Consider the following 15,177-nt stretch of genomic DNA (forward strand, 5'->3'; position numbering starts at 1 on the left):
ATTTTGCTCAAGCACTTTTGAATGGGGGAAGAAGTTACTGACCTTTTTTTGCAGGAAAGCTGAGAGAGCTAGAATAGTGGTGGAAATAGAATACGCTGCAGTGGCCCCTTCCAGGGTGGATGGGTTGCGTTCTAAGCTCTATCTACGCGTGGCTGATGCGGTCCAAAATCGTTTAGCTCAGTTCTCCCTCTGCTCTAAGTGGGATTGTAAAGCAGAGAGTTACTTTGGGAGGAGGTTTACCACAGTAAGTTCTGTCTGTTTTCCAACACTGGTTCTAGCCCTGTGAACTCTTAGAGAAGAAAAGGAGTAGAGTTCAGTGTGAATTTGATTTTAATAATGAAAAGGAAATGCATTGGAACAATTACAGAAAGTTACTCACAGTCAAAAGTCTAAATCATACAAATCTTTCCTCTGTGTGTGCAAAATTTGTTGCCTTTAAAAAGAACAGGTCTGGTCCTCTCTTTCTTGTGCCTGTTTTCACAGACACTAGCTTTCTATTTATGACTGTCTTGCTCTGCAGGAGACCTAGATTACATCTTCGGAGGACACAAAGGTGAGAAAGATGCTGAGAACAGCAAGCTGCTTCTGCTGATGTAGAGTTCCCATGCTGGCAGATGCTGATTATGGTACAGGGAAAAGTCCCCACAGTACTCCATAGGGGAAGAAAAGCAAATGTCTGTAACTGGTTTCTGCCACCAAGAAGGGAAGGGAACTGCACCAGAAAGGGAAGTAGAAGTGAGAAGTGAATGTGCAGTATCACCATGTGAGGAGCCTGTGCTTCTGGTGTCTGCTGCAGTCTCTCCGTTTCTGCCAAAAGCTGTAAGGCAGGTGGTGAGCACTTGGCATGAGGTTCCCTGTAGCAGCTGCAGCACACACAGACCAGCCTGGAGTAAAAAAATTCCATTTTGGACAAAATGGCAAAGCATGGCAAATAAAAGGATCCAGTAACCTGGGCTCATAGCGGAAGTCTGGAATGCCTGCAGTACTGCATACTCTGTTATAGATAGAGATGGGCAAGTCAAAGTAAAAGGCTGAACCTTTACATAAGGCCCAAGTTTCTTACAGAAATTCTCCTTTCTAGAACAAACATTGCACAAGAAATTGGGCCTGAGTCTGCTGTGGTCACAGGATTTCATTTTGCTGATGATGCTCTTAAGTTTCTTTGGATAATAACCTACTCTGAGCTGAATCTGAAACCTACTGCCAGGTTTTCAATCTTGTCCTGATTCCAGGCCAGTCCTCTCTTGAACCATGTGAGGAAAGGAGAAAGACCAGTTGCCAGCAGCAACTACTTGGCAGCGATCTCAAGAAACACTTTTCACTGTCTGCCATCATCTGCAGCAGTTCCCTCTGCACGGGCAGTAGATGAGTCTCAGTGCGCTGCTGGTGAAATGTCCCCTCTGCTTCAAGCCCAGTCTTCTCACTATCATCAGCCCAACAGCTTGAGAGAAAAGCACTCCAAGCAGGCTGACACTGAAGAGAGATGCAACAACTGACTGTACCGGATGTGGCAGCTGCCAGAGGCTCAAGCCCATTTGCTGCAGTTGTGAGTGGTTACATTTACTGTCACTTGGAAGGAGGAAAACTCTTGGCCATCTCCAACTGGCCATGTTGGGAATACCAGACTAGGTAAGGTGTATGAGGACTAAGGGGCACCACAAAGTGTACTGGCTTCAGAATTAAGGTGTCATTTCCATTAGAGTAGTTCAGTCCTCTCTCTGGGACATCACCTTTCTAAAGCATCCAAAAATCAAGTCCAGCTTCATTCTGAGAAACAACAGCCAAAGCAGAATGCTCAGTAACTGAAGGTGCTCAATCATCCTTAGGGGCAACACTACTCCCTCCTTCTGCCTGGGAAGGAGTTGAGGCATTGTCAGGGCTGTTCTTCTCCCTCATTGGAAACGTGCCGGTACCCAGGAGGCTGAGATTGTATGCGAAAGAGCACAGTCAAAAGGAGGATTATAAGGAGAAGGAGAATGGATCCACACACAGCCAGACCCACAAATACTTCTGCAAGGGAGAAAACAAAGTGGTCAACATGGTATCATCCAGCTTTTCTCCTTCCACCACACTGGTCCAGCCTGGGCTCACCTGTGTCATGTATGCTGCTTGCTATGTGGCATTCTTGCTCCCAGTCCTGAGGAACAACAGTATCTGTAAGATCCAAGAATCTTTGCAGTGGACATTTATGTTGACAGCCAGGGATTGTCAGTGGGAAAGGTTCCTTCCCACTCTCATTCCGAAAAAACATCTCCACAGAGAAGTTACTGAAAACAAAAACAGACAAATGTGTTTTATTGCCCAGCTGAAGTCATTCCTTCCCAAACACTCAGTGTGCACACCCTTTCCTTCAGTCTGGTGGTAGCTTTTTTCTTAAGAGTCTGCTACCAGGAGCAATAATGCATCCCCCTAGGGTGGAACATCGCCCAAGTATCTAACCCTTGAGGTGAAATCACAGCAGACGTCTTTACTGCATCCCTCACCCATCATCCTCTTGGTACAGCTCAAATAAATGACATGAGGCGTATGGTGGTTGAATCTTGTTGTAGACATCTAGAGCCATCTGCAGTGCCACAAGTGTGGTGTCATGCTGAGAAAGAGGGGAAAAAAGCAAATCAGTCACCTCTATGGATGTGGCAGGGCAGCTCAGAGCATGCCAGTAAGGGACAGGGCAGTGCAAAGGGAATGCCACCATTGTTCACTTCCGTATGGAAGAAGGCAGAGGAACTGTACTGCAAGAATGGTTATCTGTGACTTTGCCAGAGAAGGAGAGGAAGTGAAACAGCCACATATATCCAGCACTGCTCTCTTAAGAATTCATCTCTGGAGAGCAATGTGGGAGAGACACGTGACTTTCCAGTCAGTAGGCTGCTGGGAAAGGGGATGACTGTATTTACACTGCTGAAACATCCTATCTGAGTAGCATCAAACCATCTACCAGACGAATAATGCGGTTGCTTCCCAAGGTTCGCCAGTCTCATCCACAAGCCTGAGCTAACAGGAACTGGGAACTGCAGCAGTTGGGACTTTTCCTTAGGGGCACCACAGGAACGATGCCAGATAATGCATATCCCACCCATCTAGAGGCAAAATACCTATGTCCTGATCACTGCATGGGCTGTAGATGACTATCACCAAGCCCAAATCTGCTGTGAGGAGGAGACAAATTAAAGCTAGCCCCAAGCTCTGACTTACCGCTGAATAGACAAGTAGTTTCAGGTTCTGGTGGGCAGAAACATTCGCTGCTTTCGTTAGGTTTTTCCTTATGTGATCCAGCAGGACCCCTGAGGAGAGACAGCAGTTGGTAACAGCAAAAACTAGACAGGGCAGCACGAAGTTCCCTCTCCAGTGCACTCACCGCCTTGCAGACGAGCTTTTTCTACCCGATTGTGGATCCCAAACAGAAATTCAAACCCAAAGTCTTTTAGTTGCTTCAACTGAGCCATGACATCTGGTGTCACCCATGCAGGCAAATCCATTTTGTGTGCTTGCTAGAAAGAAACAGGTAGCATGGACCACAGATTAATCAGAGAATGGAATCAGGGTGTCTGGAGTCTTGCCCATACTGCTATTGATTTCCTGTAGCATTTTAAATACGCCCCTTTCCCATTTACGCTTCTGCCTTCGCTGTGCTGCGCTGCATACAAAGAATTTACCTGGGTTTTAAGGTTATTTCTGAAGCACTGTGATTAAAATCTAGGCACTACATTTCTGTGAGAGCACACCTGGAGTTCGTTGTCCTAACACCAAGGTCATCATTTTAGGGAATTTACTTTATGTACTCCTGCAGAGGGCGTGGAGTAAAAAAAGTCACAAACCCAAGGTTTCTAGTACACCTGCAGCACAATTTGCCCACAGGCTCTGAGGAAGATATTGTAGAAAGTTAGCAAGTACTCTGTAGATGCAATGCTGGGATGCACTGCTAGCAAAGTCCAGTATTCAAACCCAGAATAGAGAGAACTAGGAATCAAGAGAACAAATTGCTTTGCAGCCAACCCACTACAAGAAAGAATTAGTTATGTTGGCAGAGAAGCAGCAATTAGGGTTCCCTAGCAGTGAGCAATTTCTTATGCCACATTCCACCAGACTGCCACAAGATAAGGCTGAATATCCTTGAGGGCTCATTCTGTCTCTGGTTCAGAGAAATTCCTGTCAGAAACTTAGTTATATTGTTTCATGAATCTTCAAAGAGAATAGCTGTTATTTCTTGGATGCTTTTATTTTCTCCATCCAGATGGCAGAATGAATCTCCTAGCTCAAGTGAAAAAACCCCAATCCTCTTCTTCAGAGACTGTTTGCACATGTTAGAGAAAAAAAAGGGGAAGTCCAAAGCAGCTGAAGAGACTGATCAACCTGAGGGTGTAGTTTTGAGAGTAAAACTCCCCTTCCTCAAAATATTCTGGTTTCCCTTTGTGACAGTGAACTATTCTCCAAGTTCTTGGGGATTACAGTGGTTGTCAGCTGACCTTCCAGGCCAAATTTGCAAGCTTTTCAAGCCTTGACAATGTGTTAAGGTTTGAAATTCTTCATCTCTTTGACCAAAAGATTTTTTTTTGTTACTGACAGAAGTTGCTTCACTGGGATTGTTACAAGATAGGAGATTTGGCTTGTGATATGAAGGGCAAATTTACATAGCACAGTGCAGCTCTGGAGTGGAATATTCTCAGCTTGCAGGAACTCAAGCTGCTACTTTACATAGCAAAGTGCAATTCCCTGCAGATTGATCTTTTTACATCCCCACAATACCACATACCACTGTATATCAATGCCAGCAAGCTAAGCAATCTTGCCTCTCTGTAGGCTTAGCAAGACACAGTGTCAAAATGCTTGGGTTTTATTGTTTCTTCCACAATTAGCTAGTTTGATAGGAAAGATCTCTATAATTTACTTCATCAAGCTGTACAGGTACACACAAATAACCTTGTGTACAACAACTCTGTCTCCTGGATGCGTGACCTTTACTTGAGTATTACCACAGCACAGCTAACCTGACTTTTTTTTCTTTAAGCCTTCATGGAATATGCTTTCAAAACAACTTGATGTGAATATAGACTTTGATTCCTCACCCCATACAGTAAGAGTAGGTAACATCTGTCTCCCCTCTTTCTCTGGCAAAGGACCTTATAACAGGCCAAAAAAAGATGTATGTGGGTGAGCCCCATTTACACAGAAGAACATTATTTTCTTGTAGAGATGGCATTAAGAAGCATGGAAAGCAGTTGACCTAAAGTAAGGGAGGTAGAACCAGGAAGAGCCCTAATTTAAGATTCCAAATTAAAGAATGAAATTAACACTTCTTCAGTTTCCAGAGCTCACTTCTATCATCCTTAACTCAGAGTTGTCCACAGAGAACTAAAGACTTCAGACTGCAGTCTTCTTTCTTTTTTTTTTTTTTAAGTGACTTTCAAAAGAGGTATTTGTTACACAGTTGGGAGGAGTTCTATCTCTGGCATGATATGTAAGCTACCAAGTGGGAGGTTACAGGGTGCAAAAGCACCAGGTAACTCTTGGCACATCTTTCTAGCATAGGAACTGCTATGACTCTGAAACTGTAACATCTAACTGTAGGGTGGGAATGGTGAAAAATTGTTTTAAGGCATTTTGCAAAACAGATTTCCAGTAAATCCAGTGAATCCTAAAAACTAAATTCCCACACCTCTGAGATGATGGTGAAACTTACCTCACAGAACAATGTGTCATACACGCTCCAAACAGACTCAAGAGAGACATCCCGGATCCCGGTCTCATTTGCCACCATATGCAGAAATTGCTGTGGGTATGAGAAAAAGAGAAGGGTCTTCATGGTTCTGATCTCATAGTGTATCACATACACAGGTATTCCTACATTTTTCTCAGAGCTCTGACTGCAAAGAGGTGACAGTATTTTAACTACAAGCCTAAGACCACCTTATGTCATGTAAATAATCACTTACCCAATTCTCCTTTGTCTTATTTACGTATTCTGCTGAGTGCCGTGTTTCTTTCTGTAGCTGCTCATAGCGTGGACAGGGGGTCAAAGGAAACTTCAGCAGCTGAGCAGAGACAACAAAAGCAGTTAGGTCATCGAGAACAATGAGGCACAGGATTTGCAGTCAAGACACAACTGTAACGAAACCCTAACTTGTGGAATGCATCTATAAAAAGCCAAGTACTGCCTTCTAACATACTCCAGATCACGTGTGGTCTGCTGAGGTGGTCCAGCTAACACTCTGAGAGAACACAGCCCCTGAATTCTTGTCTTGTTCTAAGAGCAGAACCTTTGCAAAGTACGTCCTGGAAGAAGTTCAAAACAATCTGAATCGAGACCGAAACAAACACTTTAAGAGAAGTCAGCATACCACACTATTTGAGTACTCAGTACTTATCCTCGAGACTAACTTACCCTTTCCTCAGACTCAGGCACTGTGTGCACAGGGATAGGCTGCCAGGAGATGTTAGGGTTGAAAATCTGTTGTCCCTCTGGGGGATACAGGCCTGCCAGATTGGCCTCTGCACTCATCAGTGTCCGATCACAGTCTGTGCTGCGGATGAAGATCTGCCAGGACAGGGACAAAGCACCGTTAGTAATGCTACTGTAAGTGGTGATGCTTGGACAAGGATGATGCACATCACCAAGTGCACTGCAGCAGCCAATCACCGACGACAAGAAAAGAGGAGCTGAAGTGACCAAACTTGCCTATGTCAGCCTGGACAAAACTGTGAGGACAGACAATTTGGTGTGTAATACTACAGCAATCTGTTCTGGATCAGGGGGATAGCCAGATGCACTAGTTACAGATAGAAAGGAGTCTGAATATGAGGAATAATAAGAAAACAGCAAGACAGAGATGCAGATAATGATGGACATAGATCAGAAAAGCACTATATTTATGTAACAAGACTGGGGCAAACTCCTGTGTTCAGTTCTCAGTTCCAGAGATAATGAGATAGCCAAGCTGTCAGCCCGTGGCTTGGACAGCAGCACTCTACACTGGGTTAGGAACTGGCTGGAGGGCCATGCCCAGAGAGTGGTGGTGAATGGTGCCACATCCAGCTGGTGGCCAGGCACTAGCAGTGTGCCCCAGGGATCAGTGCTGGACCCCATCCTCTTTAATATCTTCAGGGACAATCTGGATAAGGGGATTGAATCAGTCATCAGCAAATTTGCAGATGACACCAAGTTGGGAGCAGGTGTTCATCAGTTAAAGGGTAGAAGGGCTCTGCAGAGGGATCTTGACCAGCTGGACAGATGGACAGAGTCCAACATGATGGCATTCAAGAAGTCCATGTGCCAGGTGCTGCACTTTGGCCACAACAACCCCATGCAGTGCTACAGGCTGGGGCCAGAGTGGCTGGAGAGCAGCCAAACAGAAAGGGACCTGGGGGTGCTGATTGACAGCTGCCTAAACATGAGCCAGCAGTGTGCCCAGGTGGCCAAGCAGGCCAATGGCATCCTGGCCTGTATCAAGAATAGTGTGGCCAGCAGGAGTAGGGAAGTCATTGTGCCCCTGTACTCTGCATTGGTTAGGCCACACCTTGAGTCCTGTGTCCAGTTCTGGGCCCCTCAATTTCAGAAGGACATTGAGACACTTAAACGTGTCCAGAGAAGGGCAACAAGGCTGGGGAGAGGCCTTGAACACAGCCCTGTGAGGAGAGGCTGAGGGAGCTGGGATTGTTTAGCCTGGAGAAGAGGAGGCTCAGGGGAGACCTCATTGCTGTCTACAACTACCTGAAGGGAGGTTGTAGCCAGGAAGGGGTTGGTCTCTTCTCCCAGGCAATCAGCACCAGAATAAGAGGACACAGTCTCAAGCTGTGCCAGAGGACATTTAGGCTGGAGGTGAGGAGAAAGTTCTTCCCAGAGAGAGTTGTTAGCCATTGGAATGTGCTGCCCAGGGAGGTGGTGGAGTTGCTGTCCCTGGAGGCATTCAAGAGGGGATTGGACGTGGCACTTGGTGCCATGGTCTAGTGGGCATGAGGTGTTGGGTGACAGGTTGGACTTGATGATCTTTGAGGTCTTTTCCACCCTTGTTGATTCTGTGATTTTGTCCTCAGGAAAAAAAAAAAAAGGCTTCTCCAAGCCTCAGTTTTTCTGTGTGGGAGAAATGAAAACAAGACTGATCTGACTAGCAGGAGAGGAAGGAGGAGAAGGAGGAGCTAGGATTTTATTTGTCCACTGGGGTCTCTTGGGATTGATGGACCAAGACTCAGAGATTCCAGTGCTCAAGGAGAGAAATCTAAGCCAGGGAAAAAAAAAAAAAAAAAAAAAGGAAAAAAAGAGAGAGAGAGAGAGAAGAAAAATACAGAAAAGTTCAGAAAGGTCAAAATGGCAAAACTTTGATATGCTGGTACCAGAAATACACTTAAGGGGAGATGGGAGAGAAGCCAGTGATGAAACTGGATGAATGCATAGGAAATAGCGAAAGAATATCCTAGAAAACAGCATGCTGATTTTTAAACAATAACAAAAAGACTGAAGAATGAAATTCAATATGAAGACTGGGATTTTTTTTTTTAAGCTAGAAGAGAGAAACAAGGGAAAAAAAAAATATATGTGCTCACCCTGGATAGCACCTCCCAAGTGAAGTGTATCTGAAAAATTAACAGCCAGTTTTACCTCCTTAACTGTGGCCTGAAAACAACTGACCCTGGACTCATTAGACAGGATTGCTTTCATCCTCTGTCACAAAAAACAATTAAACCCTGAAAGTACATGCTTTCTTCAGCACCTTTTGCCTGAGCTCCGGCTTGCCGCTGGGTCAGGTGACAGATGGTCACATGGTGTCACCCAGAGGCAACACTTCTTACAAGAGAGGTTGCTCAACTGGTGCAGGGGTTCGGGTTTGGATAGCAGAACAGCTTTTGTTTGCATATGCCTTGGCTTGTTTTTCCTTCTCGAGCATGAGAAGGAAAACAGTTTCAAGCTGGCAAAAGCTTAGAAGAGTGAAGTATGTTTGGAAAGGAACTACTGAGGAAGGTTAAAGGCTCCGTGTCTGAGCCAATGCTGGAAGTTTTGTTGATGAAGCACACGTCGAAGGGATGTAATCTGAACTATGTCAAGATGGGTGCTCTCTAGGGAGCCTAAAAAGGGGCAAAACAAAGACAGAAAATCATATGGGGCTTCTCAGTTCTCACTCTCCCTAAATGAGCTGAGATAATCTAACCTGGACAGACACTGAGTCAGTAGTGGAGCAAGGCGGGTTGTCTGCCTGCTGTCCGCCTGCGCCACATAACAGCAAGACTCTCATTGTGGCACTTGTTCATGTTCCAGTTGACTCTCAGCTCTTTAATCAATTAGCATTTCCTTACCTTTTCCTAATCTTTTAAAATTTCCCCTGTGCTTAGCACATGGTCCCAACAAGAGCTCCATAACTTTTTGTAAAAGAAACCTACCCATTTGTCAAGAACTGTTAAAAAGTGTGTCAACATCCCAGAGAGAGAGGGAAATTAATAGCTTTAGGGGACTGAAGCAGTTGATACTTTACAGGTGGAAACAAAGGAGAGTCACTTCTGGTGAGTAATTACTGCTTATATGTACAAACTCCCACGAGTCTGTACCTAAAGTGCATTTGGGAAGGGAGGGCAAGTACTATTTATGCTTTCTTGTCACCTGGTTTGACAAAAACCGTAATTACACAATCCCGAGTAAGAAGCGCATACTAGCTACAACACAGCATTGCTGGTTTGTCCCCTTCAGAGGAAACCACTTTAGCAGTCTCCCCGCGGAGCTGCTGCTCCACAGCCTCTGGCTGGATTGCCTTAGCGCCCGCGGCAACGGCAGGCTGCCTGATCCGTCCTCCCGAGGCGGGCAGACTCAGAACAAAGCCTGCACTCGGCCCTCTCTTCCCATCTCGGCAGCCTGCGGTAGAAACGGGCTAGAAACGAAAACACTTTTGAGAAGAGACTCGGTGCCAGCGGCGTTTCCCTTCTGAAGGAAATCCCTCCCGACGAGCGCGACGCTTCCCGCCGTCTTCCCCCGTGCACCCCATCGCCCTCAACTGCCGCCTGCACCCGGTGTCCCGCGCCCCTGGGCGGCAGGCAACGCCATTGCTCCCTCAAGCCTAGGTGCCGGCGCGACGACCAGCGGCACTCACCTCCTGCCGTCGGTACATGGCACTGAGGAAGTCACGGTAGCGGTGCCGCAGGACCTGGCCCAGCTCCCACTGCTGCCGCATCCCCACCTGAAACATCACCGGGCGTTACCCGCGGCGCCGGCTCTAGCCGGCCCCATCACCCGCCGCGGCCGCGCACGCACCTGCGTGAGCTGCCCGAAACCCTGGGGCCAGGAACTTTCTTGATAGGGGTCCCGCGGGTAGGCCTTGATGGGAGAGCGGTCTCCGTGCCGGTACACCTGCGGGCAGCACCACGTCATACTTGTCCGGCCTCACCAGCCCCGTAGGCTCGGTCCAGCTCCCTCCTGCCGCCCCCCTTCCCTCTCACCAGCGTTACAAAACGGAGGCTGCGGGACTGGGTGGGCGGCGGCTGCAGGCAGAGTGCCAGGAGAAGCAGAACGGCGCCTCCCCAGCCGCACCTCGCCAGATCGGCGGCCATGGCGCTTCCCACCGCCACCCGGAACCGAGCTGCCGCCGGCCACAGGCCCCCACGAACACAGTTTATCTGCGCACACTGAAGGGGCCGCTGTTGGGCCCAGTGGCGGACACTTCCGGCAGAGGCTGGAGCCGAGCGGACCCGCGTGTCCACCTCGCAACCCCCGCGCGCACTGCGCGTGCGCCGCCGTGACTGGGCGGCGAGGGGCGATCAGCGGCCCTCGGGGCGGCCCCGGCGGCCTCACGGGATGCGCTCTGCCCCACTCCTCACGCGGACGGGCGCATCTCGAAACCGGCGACTGGTATAGGACAGCTCCGCTGCGCTCCAAGAAGCCGGACGAGACAGAGCCGGTGTGGGGAAGGGGCCGGGCCTCAGGCGGGCCCCTGGGGCTGCTCCCGCCTCCTGATGGGCGGAGGCGGAGCCGAAGCCGGCCCGCGGCAGGAGCGCCTGGGCCCGTTGGGGAGCCGCGTACGGCCGGTTCGGGCCTGCCGGGGTAACGGCGGCATCCTCCGCTGGGTGGACGGCGCCTGGCAGCGCGGCAGAGGCGTCCTCGAGGGCTTCAGCCACGTAGGTGCTGGGCGGTGGGTAAGGGTGAGTGGGAGCGTGAGGGTGCAGTGGTTTGTCAGCGTGCGGAGCGTTGCGGCTCCTCGCGAATAAAGCTTTACCTCAAGTGGCTCTCTCCAACGCGCAGTCACACGGCGCTTGCTCTTCAAAACAGAATCAAGTTTGACGATTTTCTGGCAGCACCCGTGATCACTTGGCTAAAATCTTAATGGGCAGAAATAAGGAAAACGTGCTTGCACGCATGACCTGGCAGCCTGGTTTGGTGGGGCGTTAATCGTCTCATCCCTTGAGTCAGCCTAAGGATGTCCGTGTGAAAACAGAAATCTGCTGACTGTTAACAAAGAAGCTGTCGTTGGCAGGTTTTGCTCGGGTCTGGTCATTTCTTACAAACCTCGGTGGGAGGAAACCTTGGCCTCTGCTACCAGGTGTGCATCTGCTGTATTGTTGACCACAGGTTTAGTAGGTGCCATTTAAATAGAGAAATCATAGGTGATTAGATGAATTACGTGGTGTTTGTTGCTTGTCTTTGCATATTAGCGCATGGAGACAGGTGACTGCGTGGGCTTCTCAGCTCTCACTTTTTGAAGAAGAGGAGGAAACCTGGCTCTCACGTTTGCAAGACAAACTTGACAGTCAAGTGGCTCAAAAGTCAGCCCGCTTGTATGTGTTTATTGACTTAAATCTTTATGTGGTTTGCAGCGTGTTTTGTGTATGTCTTAGCGTGCTGAATTGCTTATGACACAGAGGGGTTATGTTTGGCACATGAAGTTCAGCTGGAAGGAACGCTGGGATTAATTTGCTGGAACACTTTGCAAATTTACACTGTCGCTACTTCCAGGAAAGCGGAATGTTCTTTGCCGATTCTGTACCACTGGGGCTCTGGATGCGGGGCGTAAAGCAAAGGTTGTTTGCCGACAGACTGCACGTTGCTCCGGCGGCTACCTGCTCTTTTCTGTTGTTCTGCTGATTCGGTTCCGCTCCGCCGAGCTGAGATGAGGGGCAAACGGGCAGCGGCGGCTGGGCCAGAAAGTGCAGGTGTGAGCAGCGGCGGGAGCGGAGGAGCGCGGGGAGGAAGGCGCGGACGCGCCCGTGGTGGTGGCAGTCCTAGTGACCAGTAGCTAGCGGGCGGGTCGGGGCGGTGCGCTCGCTCCGGAGCCGGGCTGGCGGCCTTCGCTCAGTAGGCGGGACGGGGACCGGGGCCGGGGGAGGAGCGGCTCGGACACGTGACGCGGGGATGCGCCGCGCGTGACATCACCGGAGCTCGGCTGCAACGTCCCACCGGGAAGAGCACCGGGCCGGGCCCGGCCGCCCCTCCCGCCGGCGGCTCGGGGGGCGGCGGCGGCGGCCTCCGCGGCACATCGCCGGAGAACCCGGGCGCCAGCGCCCGTAACTTTTCGTCCCCGGCCCTGTCTGTGGGGGGCGGCGTTTCCGTTACTCACGGCGAGGGAGGCGGACGCGCTCTCTGGACCCGCGGCCTGCGCCGGCCCGAGCCGCGGCAGCGCTTCCTGCGAGCGGGCGGCATTGGAAGGTGCTGGAAAGGAGGAGAACTGCGCGGGGCCTGGCGGGACACGGGCCGCGCTGGCAGCGGCCGGCAGGCCCTGTGGCGCTTCTCTGCTGGCTGCTCGAAGGTCCTGCCGGCCGGGCCCCTGCGCCCTGTGCGGAGGGGTTGGGCTGTTGGCCTCTTGGCCTAGGGAGCCGACGGTTCAGCCTGTCTGGTATTGGTGTAGGCGGCGGCAGGACTCGCAGTCTTGAGCTAGCGGCAGCTGCGCAGTCGCACTGCTGGAGAGGGTTCTTCTGCTAAAGAGGTCGGAGAAAGGATAGAAGCGGCAGGTGGCTGGACCTAATAAGTTAAAACAGGCATTTAGGGAGGAGATGCCGACTACTCATGGCTGTTGCTGCACGTGCAGAGATGCTGTCAGATGCAGCAAGGAGATGTTTACTTGCTTTGTGGTGTTGCTAGCTTTCCTCTTATGTTGTCTCCTTTGCTTAGTTCTGTGTTTCTATCATTCACCTGTTGCATCCTCTCAGCCCAGTTCATGAGCTTTCTGGGACACAAACATGTCTGCACAGCTGTCAGTTCGTGTGGTGCTGTTAAAAGGTAACTTTGCTTTTACGGTGAGGACTCTTCATTTTCCCGTTTCACTGCTGTCTGTTGTGCTAAGGCCCGCAGGTCTGTTGTAACAGAGGGGGTTTTTTTATGTACTAGAAGCAACTCTTGTATCACCGGTGAAGGAGAAATACTTCCATCACCTGAAACTTCCTCCCCTGCTTTTCTTTTTCCTAAAGGCATTCCTAGGTTCTTCAATGCCAAGGCTTTTTTGAGGGACTCTCCAGCACTGAGTCACACTTCTGTCTAACCATTTGGATCACTGTGTCAGCCAGTTTCTGGCTATGACTGCAGGTTATGTTTGTCTTTTGAGAAGAGTCCTCTTGGCTCTGCCACTCATTCCAAAGTACATGGAGTATCTACTGTTCCCTATATGTCAGAGTGAAGGCTATCCCTGAGGACAGACATAAGAAAAAAGAAAAGCTCTCTTTTAGTTTAGGGAGTGGTGGGCTTGACTTGTGGAGTGAGTCTTAAGACACAGCTGCCCTGCTGGGTTAGAAAAAAAGTCTTTTCATTTAGGAAAGCTAACATGGTTTGAAAATCTGAGCAAAGTGTTGCTGAGCAAAACCATTTTTGAGCCTTTGGGCTGTGGAACGAGGGCATTGGACACGGTGTGCATTGTGTCAGGACCATATGGAATTTGGTCTTGCTGTGCTTCTCTGCTATCACGGAGCAAATCCAAACTAGAACTTGAGTTATTGCAGAGCTGCTTGGGAGTTCTGTAGATGCTGGAGGAAACTTGTATTGTGAGAGGATACAAGCAGTAGTGTGGTAGCTGGGACTATATATCGAAATGCCTAATCTTAAAAACCAAAACCAAACAAAAGCAGCCCCAACAAAACCCCAGGAAACTTTATCACAGAATTAATGTATTATGTCTGTGTGCCTTGGGTTACCACCACTGCTTCTGTCCAGTTATGGCTGCCACAGCTCTCTAGACTTTGTCAACATTGTTCCCTTTACCAGCTGGCTGTGAGGCAAGGAGTCAGGCAGAGGGTGAGCAGAACAGGCATGCAGTTCAAGTACAAAGCATGAGTTTACTGCCTTATCCTGATCTCACACCTGCCGGAAAAGTCATGTTCCCAGTGGGTTGAAGTGCTGTTGTTGGATGTTTGATCCAGTGGTGATAGTCTCAGACCTCAAAAGCTGTGTCTGTGAATATATAGCTATCAGGACAGACAGTTTTTGAAATACTAAGTTTTGTAAAAGTTGCTGTTTTTCAGAAGTAGTGTTCCCATCTACCCAAGGAGTAGCACAGAATATAATGTGCTTTGTCTTGAGCAAATGCATGCAAGAGAGATCCTGCTTTCTAGTCTGGAAGCAGCTGCTGTGAAAGTCTCATTGTTGCAGATCTATGGGTCTTTGCATGTTAAATAGGAAAGCTTATCAGATTGTATGCCATGCTCTCCCTCCCTCCCCCCAAGTAATATGATTGACAGACCTCACAATCTTAGAGAAAAAAAGTGTTTCAGAGATGAGGTGAAACCTGTCATAGGTATCCCTGCTGTTGACAGCAATTCCATTCCTTGACACTCCATTCCAACCTAAACCATTCTATGATTCTGTAGAAAGGGATCTTGTTTAATAGAAGGGAAATATTCTACCAGTCTGCAGCAGTGTATGTTGCCTTCTTCCCCTCACAGCATAATATTTCAGGAAGGCAGAATCACATTCTCTTGGCTGTGGACACTATCTTTGTGGGAAGGAGCTTCCTCTTAGGAGGGAGTTTGGGGAAGGGCTTCCCGTTGACAGGTACAGGTCTGCATTTAGGCTGCAAACTGGTTGAACAGTACGACGTTGGGCTTAGCATGTTGGTTGTGGTTACTGCAGCCAGAAGCTGTAGCACAGTCAGTTTGGTTTGAGAGATAACATTGTTACATTAGATGAGGCTGCCCACCTTCTGTCAGATCTTAAAAAATTCTCTATTAGGAGTGACTCAATGGATTACCTTAGCATTCCTGTGTGGTTTTTATCCTTTGACT

At 49.1% G+C, this 15,177-nt stretch overlaps 2 protein-coding genes across 4 annotated transcripts in view; one reads left to right on the forward strand and one right to left on the reverse strand.

Annotated features, from left to right (window-relative positions):
• Nucleotides 1–312: 312 nt before the first annotated feature.
• Nucleotides 313–10,725, reverse strand: ACP2 (acid phosphatase 2, lysosomal). The gene is made up of 11 exons (XM_068161546.1): nucleotides 10,417–10,725; nucleotides 10,232–10,327; nucleotides 10,071–10,157; nucleotides 6,383–6,535; nucleotides 5,934–6,032; nucleotides 5,681–5,770; nucleotides 3,359–3,491; nucleotides 3,196–3,284; nucleotides 2,484–2,590; nucleotides 2,092–2,267; nucleotides 313–2,010 (listed from the first exon to the last, which is right to left on the reverse strand). The coding sequence occupies exons 1-11, from the start codon at nucleotides 10,525–10,527 to the stop codon at nucleotides 1,874–1,876; spliced, it is 1,278 nt and encodes a 425-aa protein (XP_068017647.1). The 5' UTR covers nucleotides 10,528–10,725; the 3' UTR covers nucleotides 313–1,873.
• The window catches only part of NR1H3 (nuclear receptor subfamily 1 group H member 3), a 31,754-nt gene continuing 27,298 nt past the window's right edge, over nucleotides 10,722–15,177 (forward strand). For 2 of the 3 annotated variants that reach the window (XM_068161541.1, XM_068161543.1), the window contains exon 1: nucleotides 12,334–12,616. The gene's annotated coding sequence lies outside the window, so the exon portion shown is untranslated. Of the gene's footprint in view, nucleotides 11,092–12,333; nucleotides 12,617–15,177 lie in introns of those variants that run through there. The other variant, XM_068161542.1, reaches the window with a different exon arrangement.

Source organism: Melanerpes formicivorus, unplaced genomic scaffold, assembly GCF_026170545.1.
Source record: "Melanerpes formicivorus ecotype bairdi unplaced genomic scaffold, bMelFor1.0.p_v2 SCAF_58, whole genome shotgun sequence".
Lineage (NCBI taxonomy): Eukaryota > Metazoa > Chordata > Aves > Piciformes > Picidae > Melanerpes > Melanerpes formicivorus.

Coding starts and splice junctions, on each gene's coding strand:
- ACP2 (XM_068161546.1), bottom strand. CDS start 10,527: ATGGCCGCCGATCTGGCGAGGTGCGGCTGGGGAGGCGCCGTTCTGCTT. Junction 10,328..10,416: donor GCCTCCGTTTTGTAACGCTG/GTGAGAGGGAAG, acceptor TGCTGCCCGCAG/GTGTACCGGCACGGAGACCG. Junction 2,268..2,483: donor CTGTACCAAGAGGATGATGG/GTGAGGGATGCA, acceptor TTTTGTTTTCAG/TAACTTCTCTGTGGAGATGT.